This window comes from Pelobates fuscus, chromosome 4 (genome assembly GCF_036172605.1).
Source record: "Pelobates fuscus isolate aPelFus1 chromosome 4, aPelFus1.pri, whole genome shotgun sequence".
Classification (NCBI taxonomy): domain Eukaryota; kingdom Metazoa; phylum Chordata; class Amphibia; order Anura; family Pelobatidae; genus Pelobates; species Pelobates fuscus.
This window is the reverse complement of record NC_086320.1, coordinates 122,437,679-122,455,003: the sequence shown is the minus strand read 5'-3', so window position 1 is coordinate 122,455,003 and position 17,325 is coordinate 122,437,679. Positions and strand designations below refer to the sequence as shown.

The window sequence follows — 17,325 nt, the reverse complement described above, 5'->3', positions numbered from 1 at the left end:
AATATAGCTGAAGAGTAAAAATGCTCTAAGTCCGTTTGACTATCTTGACCTTAGATTTAAAATTCACTTTAAATTCACCCTTTAGTGAATACTCCTGTATTTGTGAGTTGAATTCCATTTCCCATAATGTTCAGACCGCTTTTAAATTAGCGTGTTCTGCGGTAAAACATGTCAGTGATGCACTACCCCAGATAATTCAATCAGGATGAGCCAGGGATTTGCATACCGTAATACTTACTCCCAGAAAATAATGCGAGCTATTACATGATTGTACAACTTAGAAATGGGTTAGATATTTGGAAATCATGACTCATCTACAGGAAATCAGAATTTTCTGAGCTGAATCCCACAAATTACAGCCAGGACACGAGTTTTCACTTATGAGGGATGAATGTAATTAAGTGCTAAATTGGTGTTTCTGAAACAAGCAGATATCCCTGTATTTAACATTTAATTAAGCAGTATCCTTCCTACTGAAGGATGCTTCCACATTCACTTGCTGTATCCTTGTTAGTTATTGTTAATTCAAATTAGCAGTTCACAATTACAAACTCATCGATCATGTAGAGCAATGCACCAGTTAGGTAATAGACTGGAATGCAAGGAATGATTCAGAGTAGAAAAAACACTGCTATCAGAACCATCGGTACCATGCTACTTATTGCATGCTCTGTAGGTATGACACTTTCATGGCTTACTGTCACTCAAGTGTTTATTCTTTACCTATCTGCATCTGCTCTGAAAAATACATTTTAAAGGTTCTTGGGAATGATTGTGAAGCCTCTAGATAGATTGCTTTCTGTGTTTTTGTGGGAGTTGGAGGTGGAGACCCCAAGCCACAGCTTGCCTGACTGCCTGTCTGCATGCTATTATGTGATTTAACAAGCTCTTGCCTGTGGGTAAATGTTAGTTGAATTAATTCTATTTTAATGTATTCTGTAACCTTTTAATAATCTGATCCGTTACTGTTAACATCATTAAGATTATTATCTAGTACCTAGGTGAAGGACACTAGGAGGGTGTATATCTCCCGATCGATGACATGGTTTCGCATTAACGTCAAGATACTCTGCGGATGTGATTCTGCTTTTAAGTTGTTGGAATGCTCTGCACAATGATTCCATTGAAGGGATGAATAAATTATTAATGAAAATTGAAGCAGGCTAATTACCGAATCCAGCTAATAAGGGAGAGTATTAAATTATAGTGTTATTGCATGAAACACACTGTTGTCCAGATTAATCAGGTTTATTCATTGAATTAGTGACAAAACAAAAACAAACAAACATAAATTAAGGATAAGCAAATTGACACATGGGTAACTCAATTAATTTATAAATAATTTTATATGATATTTAAGTATTTTTGAGGGGTTCCACCTTATCTACAAGGTACAGGATGTTTTCTTGTGATTGTACCGTTAGATCATGTTGGTTGTACATTAATGTATATAATCCAACATTTAAATGTTTCGTACTCAGAAAATCAGCATACATCCATATTATAGCATACTTTCTCCATCATATAATAGTCTTCATGCGTGTATATTACCAGACTTTTCAATATGTTATAAAAGAGTCAGGGAGGGTGGAAGACATGCGTTTTACACGTTTTAGCTGCAAACGACAGCCGCGTTGATCTTGGAACTGCTGCTGTTTCTTCAGTATATTTTGTTAGTATTACGTGTAATTACGTATAATTCTAGTTGTTGCTTCTGACTACTCTCCTTCGTTACTGTGGACATGGTCTAACGTGCAGATTTGTTTCTCAAAGAATAGGTGGTTTAATTCTTGATCTTTGTTAAAAAGTACATTGTGGCTTATTGTTCCCTTGTAAATCTTCCAGTGTAGAATTATATATCCATTACTGTGGTCACTGCAGCCAACCAATATTCCTCTATGGCTCTCTTAGTAACTAACTGGGAATACAGAGCATCATGTTGACATAAGCCCTATGAGTGCATTCCTTGATATTGGGTGTATTTTTAGAAAGACTGAGAGATAGTCAACATTATTCAGTAGACGCTGAATGTTTTGCACATAGAAAAACCCGAAATGCTACATTTAGGCACAAACAATCAAACAATGACTATAACCGATTTATTCCAAATCAGCTTTTTTTAACCTAACCTATGCTTGTTTGCAATTTGATCCATTTAGGAGTATATCGAATATCCGTGCAAAAAGTGAGAATTTTTACATACAGGGTAGCCCAAAAGTAGGTTTATAGTTGAATCAATGAAATGCATCACAACAGATAATATGGGTACACATACACACTGATACACAACAAAGTGGCAGTTACATTTCTGGCATTTAAACATCAGTTTGGCAGTTGGAAAGAATAGTGGAGGGCAGATAAAAGAATTTAGAACTTATAATGCAAAGTTACATATAATGTATACCTACTTTTGGTCCACCCTGTATATGTGTATATTTTGTGTATATACATTATCATTATTATTATTGCCATTTATATAGCGCCAACAGATTCTGTAGCGCTCTGCAATATTATAAGAGGGGGGATTTAACTATAAATATTAATGTGCATTGTATTAATATATATCTATATATTATAGACATAATATGCTCTATCAGGGCTCAAATATTCCACATGTCCACTAGCCATAGCAGAGTGAAAATGTAGACTTGGCAAGTAGACATTCAGCCTAGTGAATGTTAAATTTACCATGGCTTGCAGTGGCAAGGAACTTTTATGCCTTCAACAAAAAATAACCCACAAGGAGTTGTTGTGCAAAAAGTGCTTTCATATCTATGCATTAGGGGTAAGCAATTATAGCTGAATTAGAGAATTTTGACCTTAACCCCTTAAGGACACATGACATGTGTGACATGTCATGATTCCCTTTTATTCCAGAAGTTTCATCTTTAAGGGGTTAAATCACTTAGAATTAACTCTTAATTCTCACTTTAATGAAATAACCCTGATGAAATTATGTAGAATATATACACATACCGTATATACTCGAGTATAAGCCAACCCGAATATAAGCCGAGGCCCCTAATTTTACCCCCCAAAACTGGGAAAACTTATTGAGTCGAGTATAAGACTAGGGTGGGAAATGCAGCAGCTACTGGTAAATTTCTAAATAAAATTAGATCCTAAAAAAATTACCGTATATTTATAGAATATTTATTTATTTACAGTGTGTGTATATAATGAATGCAGTGTGTGCGTATGAATGCAGTGTGTGCGTATGAATGCAGTGTGTGCGTATGAGTGCAGTGCGTGCGTATGAGTGCAGTGCGTGCGTATGAGTGCAGTGTGTGCGTATGTGTGTGTATGAGTGCAGTGCGTGTGTGTATGAGTGCAGTGCGTGTGTGTATGAGTGCAGTGCGTGTGTATGAGTGCAGTGCGTGTGTATGAGTGCAGTGCGTGTGTGTGTATGAGTGCAGTGCGTGTATAAGTGCAGTGTGTGTGTATGTGCAGTGTGTGTGTATGTGCAGTGTGTGTGTGAGTGCAGTGTGTGTGTGAGTGCAGTGTGTGTGTGTGTGTGAATGCAGTGTGTGTGTGTGAATGCAGTGTGTGTATGAATGCAGTGTGTGTGTATGAGTGCAGTGTGTGTGTATGAGTGCAGTGTGTGTATGAATGCAGTGTGTGTATATGAATGCAGTGTGTGTATATGAACGCAGTATATGTGTGTATATGAACGCAGTGTATATTTTAATTTTTTTTTGTTAGATTGTTATTTTTTTAATTATTATTTTTTTATTTTATTATTATAATATATATTTTTTTCGTCCCCCCTCCCTGCTTGATATATGGCAGGGAGGGGGGCTCTCCTTCCCTGGTGGTCCAGCATTGGCAGTTCAGTGGGGGGGAGGGGGAGGGGCTGTCAGAGCTGTAACTTACCTGTCCTGCAGCTCCTGTCAGCTCTCTCCTCCTCCGCGCCGTCCGGTCAGCTCTTCTGTCAGCTCCCAGTGTAAGTCTCTCGAGAGCCGCGGCTCTCGCGAGATTTACACTGGGAGCTGACCGAGGTGCTGAACGGACGACGCGGAGGAGGAGAGAGCTGACAGGAGCTGCAGGAGAGGTAAGTAACGCTCTCTGCAGCCCCCACAGCCCCAGTCTGTATTATGGCAATGTAAATTGCCATAACACAGACTATTGACTCGAGTATAAGCCGAGTTGGGGTTTTTCAGCACAAAAAATGTGCTGAAAAACTCGGCTTATACTCGAGTATATACGGTATATGAAAATAAAATACATGTCGATATACATGTATTTTTATGTAGATATGTATAATAATCTCAGCATTATACAAATTAAATATATTTGAATTTGTCCTTTATGGTAGTTTATTTATTTAATACATTTTATATTTAATTTAGATAATTTAAAAATATAATAATGACAACTGTAAAAATACATGCATATATTTCTTTATTTTGGCAGAGCATAGAAGTCAGACCCTATACTGTTGACTCCTTGATCCTCTAGTCTAGTATAACAGAACTACCTCTCAGGTTACAGCCATGTATTCGAAATTGGAATTAGCATTACACCACCCAAAACAGAAAACAAGCCTTAGCTCTGGGTTTTCTGTGAAGCGTACCGAGAACTATTTTTTCTACCAGTGTTCTAACGAATCATTAGTTTTTAAGTCTATAGTAACAATAACATAAAAAAGCGCTTTCTGTTCTTGTAAGATTGTTTAACTTGTCTCATGTCAAGGGAAGACGAATAAATTGTGTTACATTCCATCCTGGTACATAAAGAGTAGAAACTCTGCTTCTACAGGTACTATTCAAGCATGTTATCAAATATTAAGTCTGTGTCTTCTTGGTGAGATTGATGCACCTGTAGGATAGTCCATCCTTCAGCTTTACTCACGCATAATGCTTAAAAAAAATAAAGGCACACTGCAAGCATCATAACCACTACAGCTTGCAAGTAGTCAAACCATTGTGGAAAAGTTTGGCTCAGGGACGTATTAGCCACGAGGCAAACAAGGCATTTGCCTTGGGCAGCATTTTCCAGGGGGCGGCCTGAGTTTTGTCCTGCCTAGGGCAACACAAAACCAGGATACACTACTGGTTTGGCTTCTTACTTGGGATCAGCCGGGCACTGGTAACATCCTTCACTGCTAATGCGGGAGAGCTGGAAGTTCCTAAACATCAATTTTTGCTCTCAGCCAATGAGCTAAGTCCTGCATTGCAGAACAGTTCCTGCTTAAGAATATCCTGCTCTCTGTCATTAGTAGTAGAGGCAGGGAGTGGCAGCAGCAAACCCCAAGTAAGAAGTGACTCCTTACAATGGAGGGTGGAGCCAGGGCACAACAGGCACCATAACCACGACAGTGCCACCTCCTGCCTCTTCTCAGCTAGTCTGAGAAACAGAACATCATGCTTAAGAGCTTCCATTAGCACTCCTGAATGAAGCCTAGTGGTATAGGATTAGAACATAGACTGAGAGCTGTTGTCATCAGTTTCAAAAAGAATAATTACCATAAAAAAACAACTGAACATTAATAATATGTTGATCTGACCCTGGAATAAACAATGTACAGTTATCCAAAATGTAGGGCGGTGGTTCAATAACATGAACTGGATAATAGAAGTTAACATATATGTGCATTCTAATACTTGCACTTTAGGATTTTTCTAAACAATATTTTATTATTTAGCTAAGCATTGCAATGTTGTATATTCAGATCTTATTTCTAATGTGTAATGTGATAATGCTGACCTCTAGACTGAAACAGCCATTGTCTCTTGGCCTGTAGTGTTTAATGTCTCCATCAGCTCTGCGATGTGACTCATGATTTACAAGAACACGATGACTATCTTCTTCAAGGTCATTGCTGTGCTGCCATTCCGTTTGTTCCCTCAGTTTGGACTGCAAGGTGCATGGGTAATATACAAACAAAAACAAACAAGGGGTGGGAGGATAAAAGAAAAAACAAAAAAACAAAAAGTAAAATAAAAAAATAAAATGGGTAAAGAAGACGTCTGAAAATACTACACAACAAAGAAAAGCGTGAAGAGGAAAACTAACTTAAGTATGGTGGCATAAGAGAGCGATGAGAACAAAACCAAAATGATAATGAGCAAAATAATGGGCTGAATCATCTGAAAAGCAAAAAGGAGAAAAGAGAAAAAAGAACGCAAACACTGGTTATGAGACGCGCATGCAATGGAAGATGCAGTGTGTCATACTGGTAGCAAGCGTGCAAGCCATGATAGCATCGGCATACAATGTTTCTTCCCCATTGTTAAATCATCGAAAGCCACACGGGTCTGGTCCATTAGTCATGCACAATTAATACAATGCACTAATGTTACTGACTGCCAATTCTTCAGCCTACGTACAAAATATTTCAGCTCAAGAGTAGTAGATTGTTACATAGGAGTGTCAAAATTTTATTTTTATTTTTCTGGGCAGTACTATATTGAGGATAATTTACTTATAAATAATGCAAAATAATATATTAATAAACCATCTGGGGAACAAAATAGTGCATGTTTGTTAATGACAACAATAAGCAAAAAAAAAAGAAAAAAATGTAAAAAAAAAAAGGCCACATGTATGTACCTGAAAGTCGTGAGTGAGATCTTTTCCCAGATTTCCAATAGGGGAATCCCGAGACACTGAAGTCAGAGTGGACAAGAAGCTAGAAGATTCAGTGAGATTAGGCATTGGTGACAGGTCTTCTCCATGTTCGTTTAGGCTATCCCTTGTGTGATCCACTATTTCTACAAAGTTATGCAGTTCTTTCTGGAAAACTTTCATTTTTGTGTTGATGCTATCTAAAATATCTGTCTCTGTGTAGCGTTCTCTTTCTGGACAGCTTTTTATTGCTTCGCCTATGGAACAGGTTGACATCTGCACTTTGGTTTCACCGATCAAGCTATCAGTATCTGTAATAAGTCTATCCAAAGCTCTCTCTAACCTTTCAGCCTCACGTCTTATGTTTAGAAAAAAATTGGTATCTTCTTTAGTTTTAACTGGATACAGGTCCCCAATTTCGGAAGGCTTTACACTCTCAAAACCAGATGTCTTTTCGTAAGCTTCTTCAGAGTCACTTTCTCCACCAACTGGTCCTTCCCTCTTTGGTTGAGTAAAGCGCCCATCATCGCTATCACTTTCTTTCTTCCCTGTATCGCTTTCTGCATCACTATCCCGTGGGCTTGCTGTTCGCATTCCCAAGTGAGATACAAGATCGTAACGTTGAACATTAGACAATAAAACTCTGTTTTCATATTGAAGTTTCATCACCTTACCACTTAATTCATTGATCTGGGTTCTAGCTGTCTTCAGTTCCTCCTGCACAGATCCATTGCATTTAGAGGTGCTGTCATCTATCCAGACTAGATCCTGGTCTGGTCCAAACTTGAATCTATTCAGCTCAGTAGTAAGCTGTTTGTTGTGATCCTCTATCTCAGAAATGGATCTCCTCAACAGCTCTGCCTCTTCCTCCACAAATTGGAGATGTCGACGCAGTTCTGTGGCAGATTCCATGGAATCACCATATGGTGAGGTAGGAATGCTTGAAACATATTCCCTGCTTAGAAACTCTTTTTCATACTGACACCTGAGATCTTCCATTTCAGCTTTAATACCCCTGTTTTCAACCTCTAGCTCAACTATTTTCCTGCCCAGAATGTTGGCTTCCTCTTCAACCAGCTTAAGGCGGAGTTTTAACTCTGCTTCTCTAGTGCTTGGCGGACCCCCAGTCTCCCCAGTTGGAAGAGGACTATCAACATCTCCATAAATAGACTTGTATTTCTCCAATTCCTGCTCTAGGTCATCCTTCTCCTTTCCTAACTTTGCCATTTTCTTCCGCATCAACACTGCTTCCTCTTTGGCAAATTGTAACTGGCATTTTAGATCAGCACTGTCCTCCTAAAAGTAAAATAAAAACAATTGAAGTTTCTGTTGACAATAGAGTCTGATTGCCATTATATTTCAGCAGAAAATAAAATATTTCTATTGCTTGTAAAGAGCTTTATTAAGAACGATCAAACACTTTTGATGATTTACCATATTAATCACTTCTTCATAAATAACCCTATCATGGAAAATACATTTGGCATAGAAGCACAAACACAAATGGAACAAGAAAAGAACAAATAGATACTTATTTTCAATTCACTTAAGTTGTACCTTGGCATTTATTTTACCTTTCTTAAAATAATAGTAGATGACTAAAGCATTCCTAGCAGATTTATAGAATGGAATTCTAGAGCTGATTACAGCAGAATATAAAACTCACATTCAAGTGTAATGATTCCATTGATGAAGTGATGTCTGCGTTTTAGATTGATTTTAACAAGCACCTGTTGATTTAGCCAGACTGTGAATGTGAATTACTCTAGCTCCATGTAATATATAGAACAAGGAGCAATCATCGCAAAAATCAATCTAATGATTCTCCATGATTTCTTTATAAATATTATCTGTGTCTTCTATTTTTTTTTTTTTATCCTTTCTTAGTTTCTTTTATTCATCAAACATTAATTATAAAACTTTATGGGAGGCACACATCACAAAAAAAATATTTAGTGACCACAAAGGATTGTGCCATCTTTTTATGTATATTTTAAATAACCGCCAAACTTGAAAATACAGAAAATAGCTATACTTTAACACCAACAAAGTTTTAGCATCATGTAATTTAGCCCAGGACAAGTTAAAATAGTTCTACTGTGGGAAAATATTTACACAATTGTGACATTCATTAGCTCACTATTTTATTAATCCATGTTGACATTTATTCGTACATACTTCTCCGTGTACTAGAGGTGTTCCTAAGCTGTAAAATATAGATTTTTCCTAACACAAAATATAACCGACAGAGACTCTTAAAGTAGACCTTCACCAAACTGTTATAATGTATTTAGCAAAATATTATGTAACATAATCAAAATACCTGTCCAGATATCTTTTTATCCTTGTGCATCTCTCTGCTACCTCTTCTCTTCAGAGTGCTCTGCAAAGATAATTAACAAAGAAATCATTAAGAACATATAACATAAACCATTTTATAGATACATTAGCTATAATCACAATGATTGGGTACATGCTTAAACAAACTAACTTAAAATCTAAATAACCTACAACAATTCATTTTTCACATTTTAACAAATTCAAAACTGGCATAAAATAAATTAATGTGCTGGAGGAAGAACAGATTTCATTGATCAACAAATCAGTTAAGTAACCCTGTAACTTTGTCTAATAGTAAAAGAGGACAGGTTCGACCTGTATAAACAGGACTGAGCTTAACATGTTTGAGACGTGAGAGGGAACTAAGTATCCAAAGGGCACAATAATAAGATTTTTCTCATTGTCAGCAATCTACTTAGGCTATTTTAGTAGAAGTATTATACTTCTAGAAAAAGCTAGTTGAAATTATCTAAAATTATTTTTGATTACACAAATACAATTAAGTAGTAAGAATACAAAAAAATAATGCAAGTTTAGTACTCTTCACCAGTGCTTCTCAAGGTACACCTAACACATCGAGGTGTGTTTAAAAAAAAAATTAAAAACACATTCTACTCTAAGGTGTTTTTTTTTCTAAACACAATAGACACACCTAGGTAATCCCTAAATCATGGACTGTTAGATGTGCCATGAGGAGAGGGTTGAGGAGCACTGCTCTTCACTAGATAATAATACTATATTGTTTGATTGGTAGACTACGTTTTTGAAACTTCTTTAATTATGACTGTTAATATGTCAGCATAACTTATACAATGTATCAGGGATATGCAGTTGTTGACATAGCATGCAAAGGCACATGCAGTGCATGACTACATTATAAACATGACTGTCACAAAAATACATTTTTGAAATTCTAAAAAAAAAATGGCTATAAACCCAGGAAAACTATGCATAAATAGACATACACAATCTAATTATAAGACACAACAAAAAAAAGTTGGGGTAGTAAAAAGTCCACATGACAGTGTATCCAATGTCTATAGGAAGGCTACCATTTTAAACCCACATTACTTTGCAGTTTTCTTCAAATCATCTTTAGGTGTTTTCAGAAGAACATGTTTTGGGTCAACACGTATACCGCCCTAATGACAAACCCTATTTTCTATCCCCTAAACCTGACTTCTAAAATGTAACCCCTGATTACACATTGTAATATTCCTGAAATGAAGGCTGCTGTAATGCTGTGTTGAAAATACTGTGGTAACATTTTAAGGTTGAGATTTCAACAGTTCTGTTTTGATATTTCCTCATCTGTTAGGGTAACTACCGTATATACTCGAGTATAAGCCGACCCGAATATAAGCCGAGGCCCCTAATTTTATCCCAAAAAACTGGGAAAACTTATTGACTCGAGTATAAGACTAGGGTGGGAAATGCAGCAGCTACTGGTAAATTTCTAAATAAAATTAGATCCTAAAAAAAATATATTAATTGAATATTTATTTACAGTGTGTGTATAATGAATGCAGTGTGTGCGTATGTGTGTGTGTATGAGTGCAGCGTGTGTGTATGAGTGCAGTGTGTGTATGAGTGCAGTGTGTGTGTGTGTGCATGAATGCAGTGTGTGTGTGCATGAATGCAGTGTGTGAATGCAGTGTGTGCAGGGCCGGTGCAAGGATATTTGCCGCCGTAGGCAAAACATTTTTTGCAGCCCCCCCCCCCCCCCCCATATGTCCTGACTTCCCCTCCTCCTCCCTCAGTGGTCCTTACCTCCCCACCCCCGTGTTCCTTCACTCCCCCCCCAGTGGTCCTGACTCACCCCTCCCCTAGTGGTCCTTACCCTCCCCTCCCCTAGTGGTCCTTACTTCACCCTCCCCTCCCCTAGTGGTCCTTACTTCCCCCTCCCCTCCCATAGTGGTCCTTATCCCACCCCCTCCCTCTCATAGTGGTCCTTATCCCCCTTCTCCCTCCCATAGTGTTCCTTATCCCCCCCATCCCTCCCATAGTGGTCCATATACCCCCCCCCCTCCCTCCCATAATGGTCCTTATACCCCCCTCCCTCCCATAGTGGTCCTTATCCCACCCCCTCCCATAGTGGTCCTTATACCCCCCCTCCCTCCCATAGTGGTCCTTATCCCCCCTCCCTCCCATAGTGGTCCTTATACCCCCCTCCCTCCCATAGTGGTCCTTATCCCCCCCTCCCTCCCATAGTGGTCCTTATCCCCCCCTCCCTCCCATAGTGGTCCTTACCCCCCCCCCTCCCATAGTGGTCCTTACCCCCCCCCCTCCCTCCCATAGTGGTCCTTATACCCCCCCTCCCTCCCATAGCGGTCCTTATACCCCCCTCCCTCCCATAGTGGTCCTTAACCCACCCCCTCCCTCCCATAGTGGTCATTATACCCCCCCCCCTCCCATAGTGGTCCTTATACCCCTTTTTTTTATTATTATTATTTTTTTTTTATTATTTTATTTATATATTTTTTTTTCGTCCCCCCTCCCTGCTTGATATATGGCAGGGAGGGGGGCTCTCCTTCCCTGGTGGTCCAGCATTGGTAGTTCAGTGGGGGGGAGAGGGGGGCTGGCAGAGCTGTACTTACCTTTCCTGCAGCTCCTGTCAGCTCTCTCCTCCTCCGCGCGGTCTGTGCAGCTCCCTCTGTCAGCTCCCAGTGTAAGTCTCGCGAGAGCCGCGGCTCTCGCGAGACTTACACTGGGAGCTGACCGAGGTGCTGAACGGACGGCGCGGAGGAGGAGAGAGCTGACAGGAGCTGCAGGAAAGGTAAGTACAGCTCTGCCAGCCCCCCTCTCCCCCCAGTCTGTATTATGGCAATGCAAATTGCCATAATACAGACTCTGACTCGAGTATAAGCCGAGTTGGGGTTTTTCAGCCCAAAAAATGGGCTGAAAAACTCGGCTTATACTCGAGTATATACGGTAAGTTAGGATAACTAAGAAATCAGTTATCCTACTTTGCTGTTCTTGGTATCCTTGTTCGCAGAAGCCCACACACATTAAAGGTGCACTATAGTTTCAGGAACACAAATGTGACAAAAAGACCCCCTTTACCTGACTAAGAAAGGTGATTCACTCACCCTTTTCCAGCACTGCGCAGTGCTCCTTGAATCTGGCCCCGCCAGTGTTTGCCTCCTTGGCTGACATCATCAGAATTGATGCTCTAAGCCAATCCAAAGCTTTCCCATAAGAAAGTTTTAGATTGGGTGTGATCGTCAATTCTGATGAACTCAGCCAAGAGGTGGGGATGGGGAGGAGCCAAATGCTACCCTGGCCAATCAGCATCTCCTCATAGAGGTGTGTTGAATCAATGTATCTCTATGGAGAAAGTTCAGTGTGTCCATGCAGAGTGTTCACACTGTGCAGCACTGACCCAAGAAGCACGTCTAGTAACAGTCTGAGGAGTGGCCACTAAAGGTGTTCCTGGGCTGTAAAACACGGAATTTTCATTGAAAAGGCAGTGTTCACATTAAAATGCATGCAGGGACTGACTATACTCACCAGAAAAACTACAATAAGCCCTAGTAGTTCTGATATGATCAGAAATTTGATCAAATCTGAGATCTACGGCACTCCTCACATCTACGTTACACACAAGTCAATAACAAAAACAATAAATTAAAATGTAGAAGCATATTGATCCAACTAAATACTTATCAGAGGACTAATGATTCATAGCTCTAGAATGTCTATGGCAATGGTCAATACTTCTTTACATATCCGAGTCAATATATCATACACTCTCTAACTACGAGACAATTTTTATCACTTTGTACCTTGTGATTTGTCTCCGGGCAGTTTCCCACATGCAATTAAATATTTGGTAAATAACAAACAATCAACCTTATTTCCACACTAATTTCCCACACTGAATTAATTACTCGATATCATCTCATGTTTCTGTTATCTTCACTTGTAATAACTTGTAGAGCTTTGCAAAGAAATCCAGATATAAAATGTAATGGAATAGAAGTTGCATATTTCAGTAAAAAGGTTATATAATCCTTTTTTTATGATTAAATCTTTTATTTGCCTTTATTTTGAAATATCAATATTGGAGACACATGAACCAGTGCAGTGCAATGCAAGAGGCTTTCTGGGTAGAAGACAAAATATAGTTTTTCTCTGAAAGGTTAACACGAACCTTATAATATCATAGTTCTGGTTATTTTCAGAACACAAAAGACAAGACAGAAATATATCAAGTGTATCTACTGAACACGTTGCCCTGAGCACATTTCATCTTCAGAATCTTTATCTATGTTGTCTCATTTATTTTTTGTAACCACTGTATAGGATGAATGTATTATTATTCCAAACCTATTTCTAATTTGAGGTTTTGAAAATGAAAACTCATTACGAAATGTGGAAATTGGAATGTCTCAAAAAACAAAATCAGTGCTGTATTGTGAATGCTCTACTTTATCTTTTTTTTTTTTTTAAATGATTTCTGATTATATTTTTAGGATTTGTATTATAATAATCAAAGGAAATATGACATATACGTGCCCTGACTCGAGATGTGCTTTAAGAATTTGTGACACTAAACTCAACAACATATGTGAGGAAGGCTACACTTGATGGACCCAAGTCTCTTTTCAGCTATGTAACTATGTAATAAAACATCTTTGACGGACCTATGGTAAATAGGGTCTTGGTGTCCTACAGCTAGATCTGCCCTACATCTTCCTTTTTAGTTTTTTTTGTAACACTTTATTTTCTATTAATGAAATTGATAAAAAAAAAATAAGCTGCATTTTAAAAAAGATGAATAATATATACCTTTTTTTAATTTGCAGGAAATACATGGGTTTTATGGCAAATCCCATAATGATTTCTATATTCTACACAGTTTATTTTTTATTTATTTGAATGTCACTGATAACATGATATATATCAGCACATCAATCAATAAATAATTAAATACTTTTAATAGTATTGTATAAATCAGTAAACAGTGAAAAAATCACTCTTACAAGCAACACTTGACCTTGCTACCTTCATAAACATGTGCTTACTGAACTTGAGTTCTAGCTTCTGTTGGTTGGAATGAATTCTATATTCACCATTGGCCATCATAAACAGAATTCAGATGAATACCAGTAGTTAGTGTTTATATTTGAATATTTTTTTTTATTTTCATTTTATATTTTTGCAGTGCATAAGGTTAGTACAAACAGGCTTGAGGTACCCCAACGGCATTCCTCAGGCATGGCATCATGCGTTACATGAGGGGTTATAGAGATAGTGCATGCACGATTTTATAGTATAATAAACAGTAAGCTTAACTATAGGTCTGGACCTGAGATTGACAAGTTATGTTAAGCAAAGTAAAACAACAAGCTTAACTATAGGGCTGGACCAGGGATTGACAAGTTATATTAGGTAAAGTAAAACAGTAGACTGAGAGAAACTGAGGAGTTATAATTAGAGACATGAGAAATAACTATTGCTTCAATAGGTTAATTCCCACAGAAGACCCCATAATAGTAGGAAGATAAGGGAGATGCGTGGTATGAGGGAAGCAGGGCTAAACGAGCATTGGTATACAGGTTAGTAAGTTTGATCTATGGGATGTCCCTCCAGAGTCTCGTCACCCTATGCCCTTCAAGGGCAGAGCTTAGTCCCACCGCAAGGGCTTCAGGTCCAGAAGTGGACAGGCAACAAATGGTAGGATCTGGGCTTCTCTCGGTTCTTCCGGTGTTTCCCATGGTTCTGCAACAGACCTCCAGAACGATTGGCACTGTATCTCTGTGATCAGGAGTAATGTGCTCTGCACTCTTCTCTGCCGTCTTGGAACCTGGTGTGTTGCTGGGACCTGAAGAGAGTATTGTCGGGGTGAGTATTAACTTTTCTGTAGCAGTGCAGGTTGGTGCAATTTGTGCTCCAGTTTGTGCCAGAAGTCCACAAATGTTCTGTCCAATTTGCCCAGGACATCGATGTGGTCTTCTTTGGGACCTTCAGTGCACACCGGTGGGCTCAAAAGGCAGTTAAATTTGTGGGGGTGTCCAAGCAGGCTTTTAGGAGCTGCTTTTTATGCCTCAATGTTGTATATTCCCAGTTAGATCGAGGACCACAGAGTCCACATGTATTTATTGACTCAAAGTTGCTGCTAGTATTTTGCCTGGAAAGGGCATTTTTTCATTAGTTTGTGCAAAATTGTCATGTCATGGCGATCGCTGTTTACACTTGGTTATCGCTAGAGTACAAATGTATTTTGTACCATATTTTTACATTAGGATTTTATTATGGTAAGTTTAGACAAGAGTATTGCTTGATAGGCATTGACAAAGTCAGTCCTTATATAGTAAACAAAGGCTAGTTCAAGAAGCCTAAAACCTACCAGCTCCAGCCAATTCAAAGGCAAACAGCAGAGGACCCACACTCATAAAGAGGTACCTTTCAGCATCATAGAAGAGTGAGGACGCATCACAAAACGTTAAGTTTTAATGACACACTGACTGCATAAATTATATATTTCTTTTAAAAAAAACTTGTATTCTCTTTTTAGACTAATTTTCTCTTTTGTTTATATGACTTGTCACTTCTTTTCTTTCTTCCTGTATCTACAGACAGACATAATTCAGTTACATCATTTTTTCAATGTAATTGTAATATTTTAACGTCTAGAACCGTACATTTTCTGGCTAAAGGCCATGCAGGAAACTAACTTTGCACCAGACGTCACTGATGTATACATTATTGTGCAACACAGGCTATTCATACATGTTTTAATGCATTTAACATTGACTTCAGTGACATAACCAGGCACCACAAATACAAAACTCCTAATTAAAAGATTTGTTGTTCATTTCATATAATTATAGGCATACATTTTTTGAGTCCATATACAGAAGAAGCAATTTCTGTGTGAACTGTGACATGATTCTGGGCAAATGAACTCACGCAGTATGAGACATGTTAGACATTATTTTCCCAAGCCCATAAAGTTTTGCAGAACATCTCATTATGTTAATAATTTTCACGCTGGCAGATTCCTTCACGTCTTATTTATGCCAGGCGATGTTGCAGAGTTGAGATACAGGTGATCTAGCTGTTGTATTTCCATTTTTTAGACAGGGGATTGAAAGTATACAAGCATGGCTTTATGTTTACACGATCCTAGCTGCACACGATGAAAAGAAATTCATAAAAAATTATTTTATAAATGACCTACTTTGGGAATTCTTAACAGACATGCTTGAGAAATTTTCAATGACAATTATTCAGAACAGAAGACTGAAAAGAATGTGCAAAGCAAGCAAAAACTACAGACCTCCATTATACATGAGCAGCATTGCCTAATGCATGTAGGCGATGCAGAGCACAGCAAAAAGCCCAGTGTAATGAATGGGAATACAATGTTAATCTGTCATGGACATTCCAACAGTGTCAGTCACTCTGCATTGCAGCACATGCTAAATAACCTTCTGAATAGAGGAAGCTAACCACTGAAGAACATCTCCCTGGCATTCAATGGGTTAGCTTTCACTAAAACCCCAGTCATTTCTTTCTGTAAGGTTCCTAATGTGGTATTGTTAGTTATGGGTTCTTTGCTTGCACAAGGGTACAAAATAGAGGGTAGGTCAAGATTGATTATTTCTCTAAGCTAATTGTGTTGTGGACAGGAAAATAGGAGTCTGACCTGGCTTTATTGCCGAGGTAGGTATCGGTGGTTATAGGTTAGTTGTTTGAAACTATTGGAACACTGCTTAGTTCAACTGTCTCATCTCAAACCAATAAAATCAAACACTTGATGCACAAGAAATGTAGATCATCATCATCTCATTACGTGTTTATTTTGTAGGATGCAATATGTTGGAAAAATCAAAAGAGAGCTCAAAGAAAGAATGTGACAGCACTTTTAGGATATGGAGAAAAATCATGAACATTCCTGGGAACCATGAGGAGAGTCCTGGCAATTATGATCATGACATATTCAGTCTTTTAATGGAGGTGTAACTTGTTTCTTATTTCAGAGGTTTGAGAAATGACTTAATATTATAGAATTAAGGGGATGTAATATGGAAGCAAAATTGAAGAAATGTGAAGTTTCTTTTGGATATGTAATATTAAAACTTGATGCCGCCATGGAATAACTCTGGAATGAGACCTACATGGTATTATTTATCATTGGATGAATGGGTTTCCTTTTGATTTTTCCATTGTCTCTCAACAGAGACCTTGATATGAAGTTTTAGTTAGGTTCATTATGCCCAGTTTTATGTCCTTTTGTATTTATCACACTATGTGATATACTTTTGTAGAAGCACAAAATAATTATGTTAATTATATGGGTATTAATTAAAAAAAAAACATTTATGAGAGTTTTTCTTTTACGTGGCTTACGGCTTCTATTATATTTGATGATCTGGGGCTTTTAGTTGCACCATTGTTGCTATTGGACAA

The 17,325-nt window shown here is 38.2% G+C and overlaps 1 protein-coding gene across 3 annotated transcripts in view; it reads right to left on the bottom strand.

The window, feature by feature from the left end:
- The window catches only part of MTCL1 (microtubule crosslinking factor 1), a 175,960-nt gene that overhangs the window by 40,858 nt on the left and 117,777 nt on the right, over positions 1 to 17,325 (bottom strand). For 2 of the 3 annotated variants that reach the window (XM_063451559.1, XM_063451561.1), the window contains exons 4-6: positions 8,891 to 8,950; positions 6,553 to 7,863; positions 5,707 to 5,856 (exon numbers count right to left, since the gene is read on the bottom strand). In XM_063451559.1, the coding sequence (XP_063307629.1) occupies positions 5,707 to 5,856; positions 6,553 to 7,863; positions 8,891 to 8,950 (1,521 nt within the window). The remainder of the gene's footprint in view (positions 1 to 5,706; positions 5,857 to 6,552; positions 7,864 to 8,890; positions 8,951 to 17,325) is intronic. The other variant, XM_063451560.1, reaches the window with a different exon arrangement.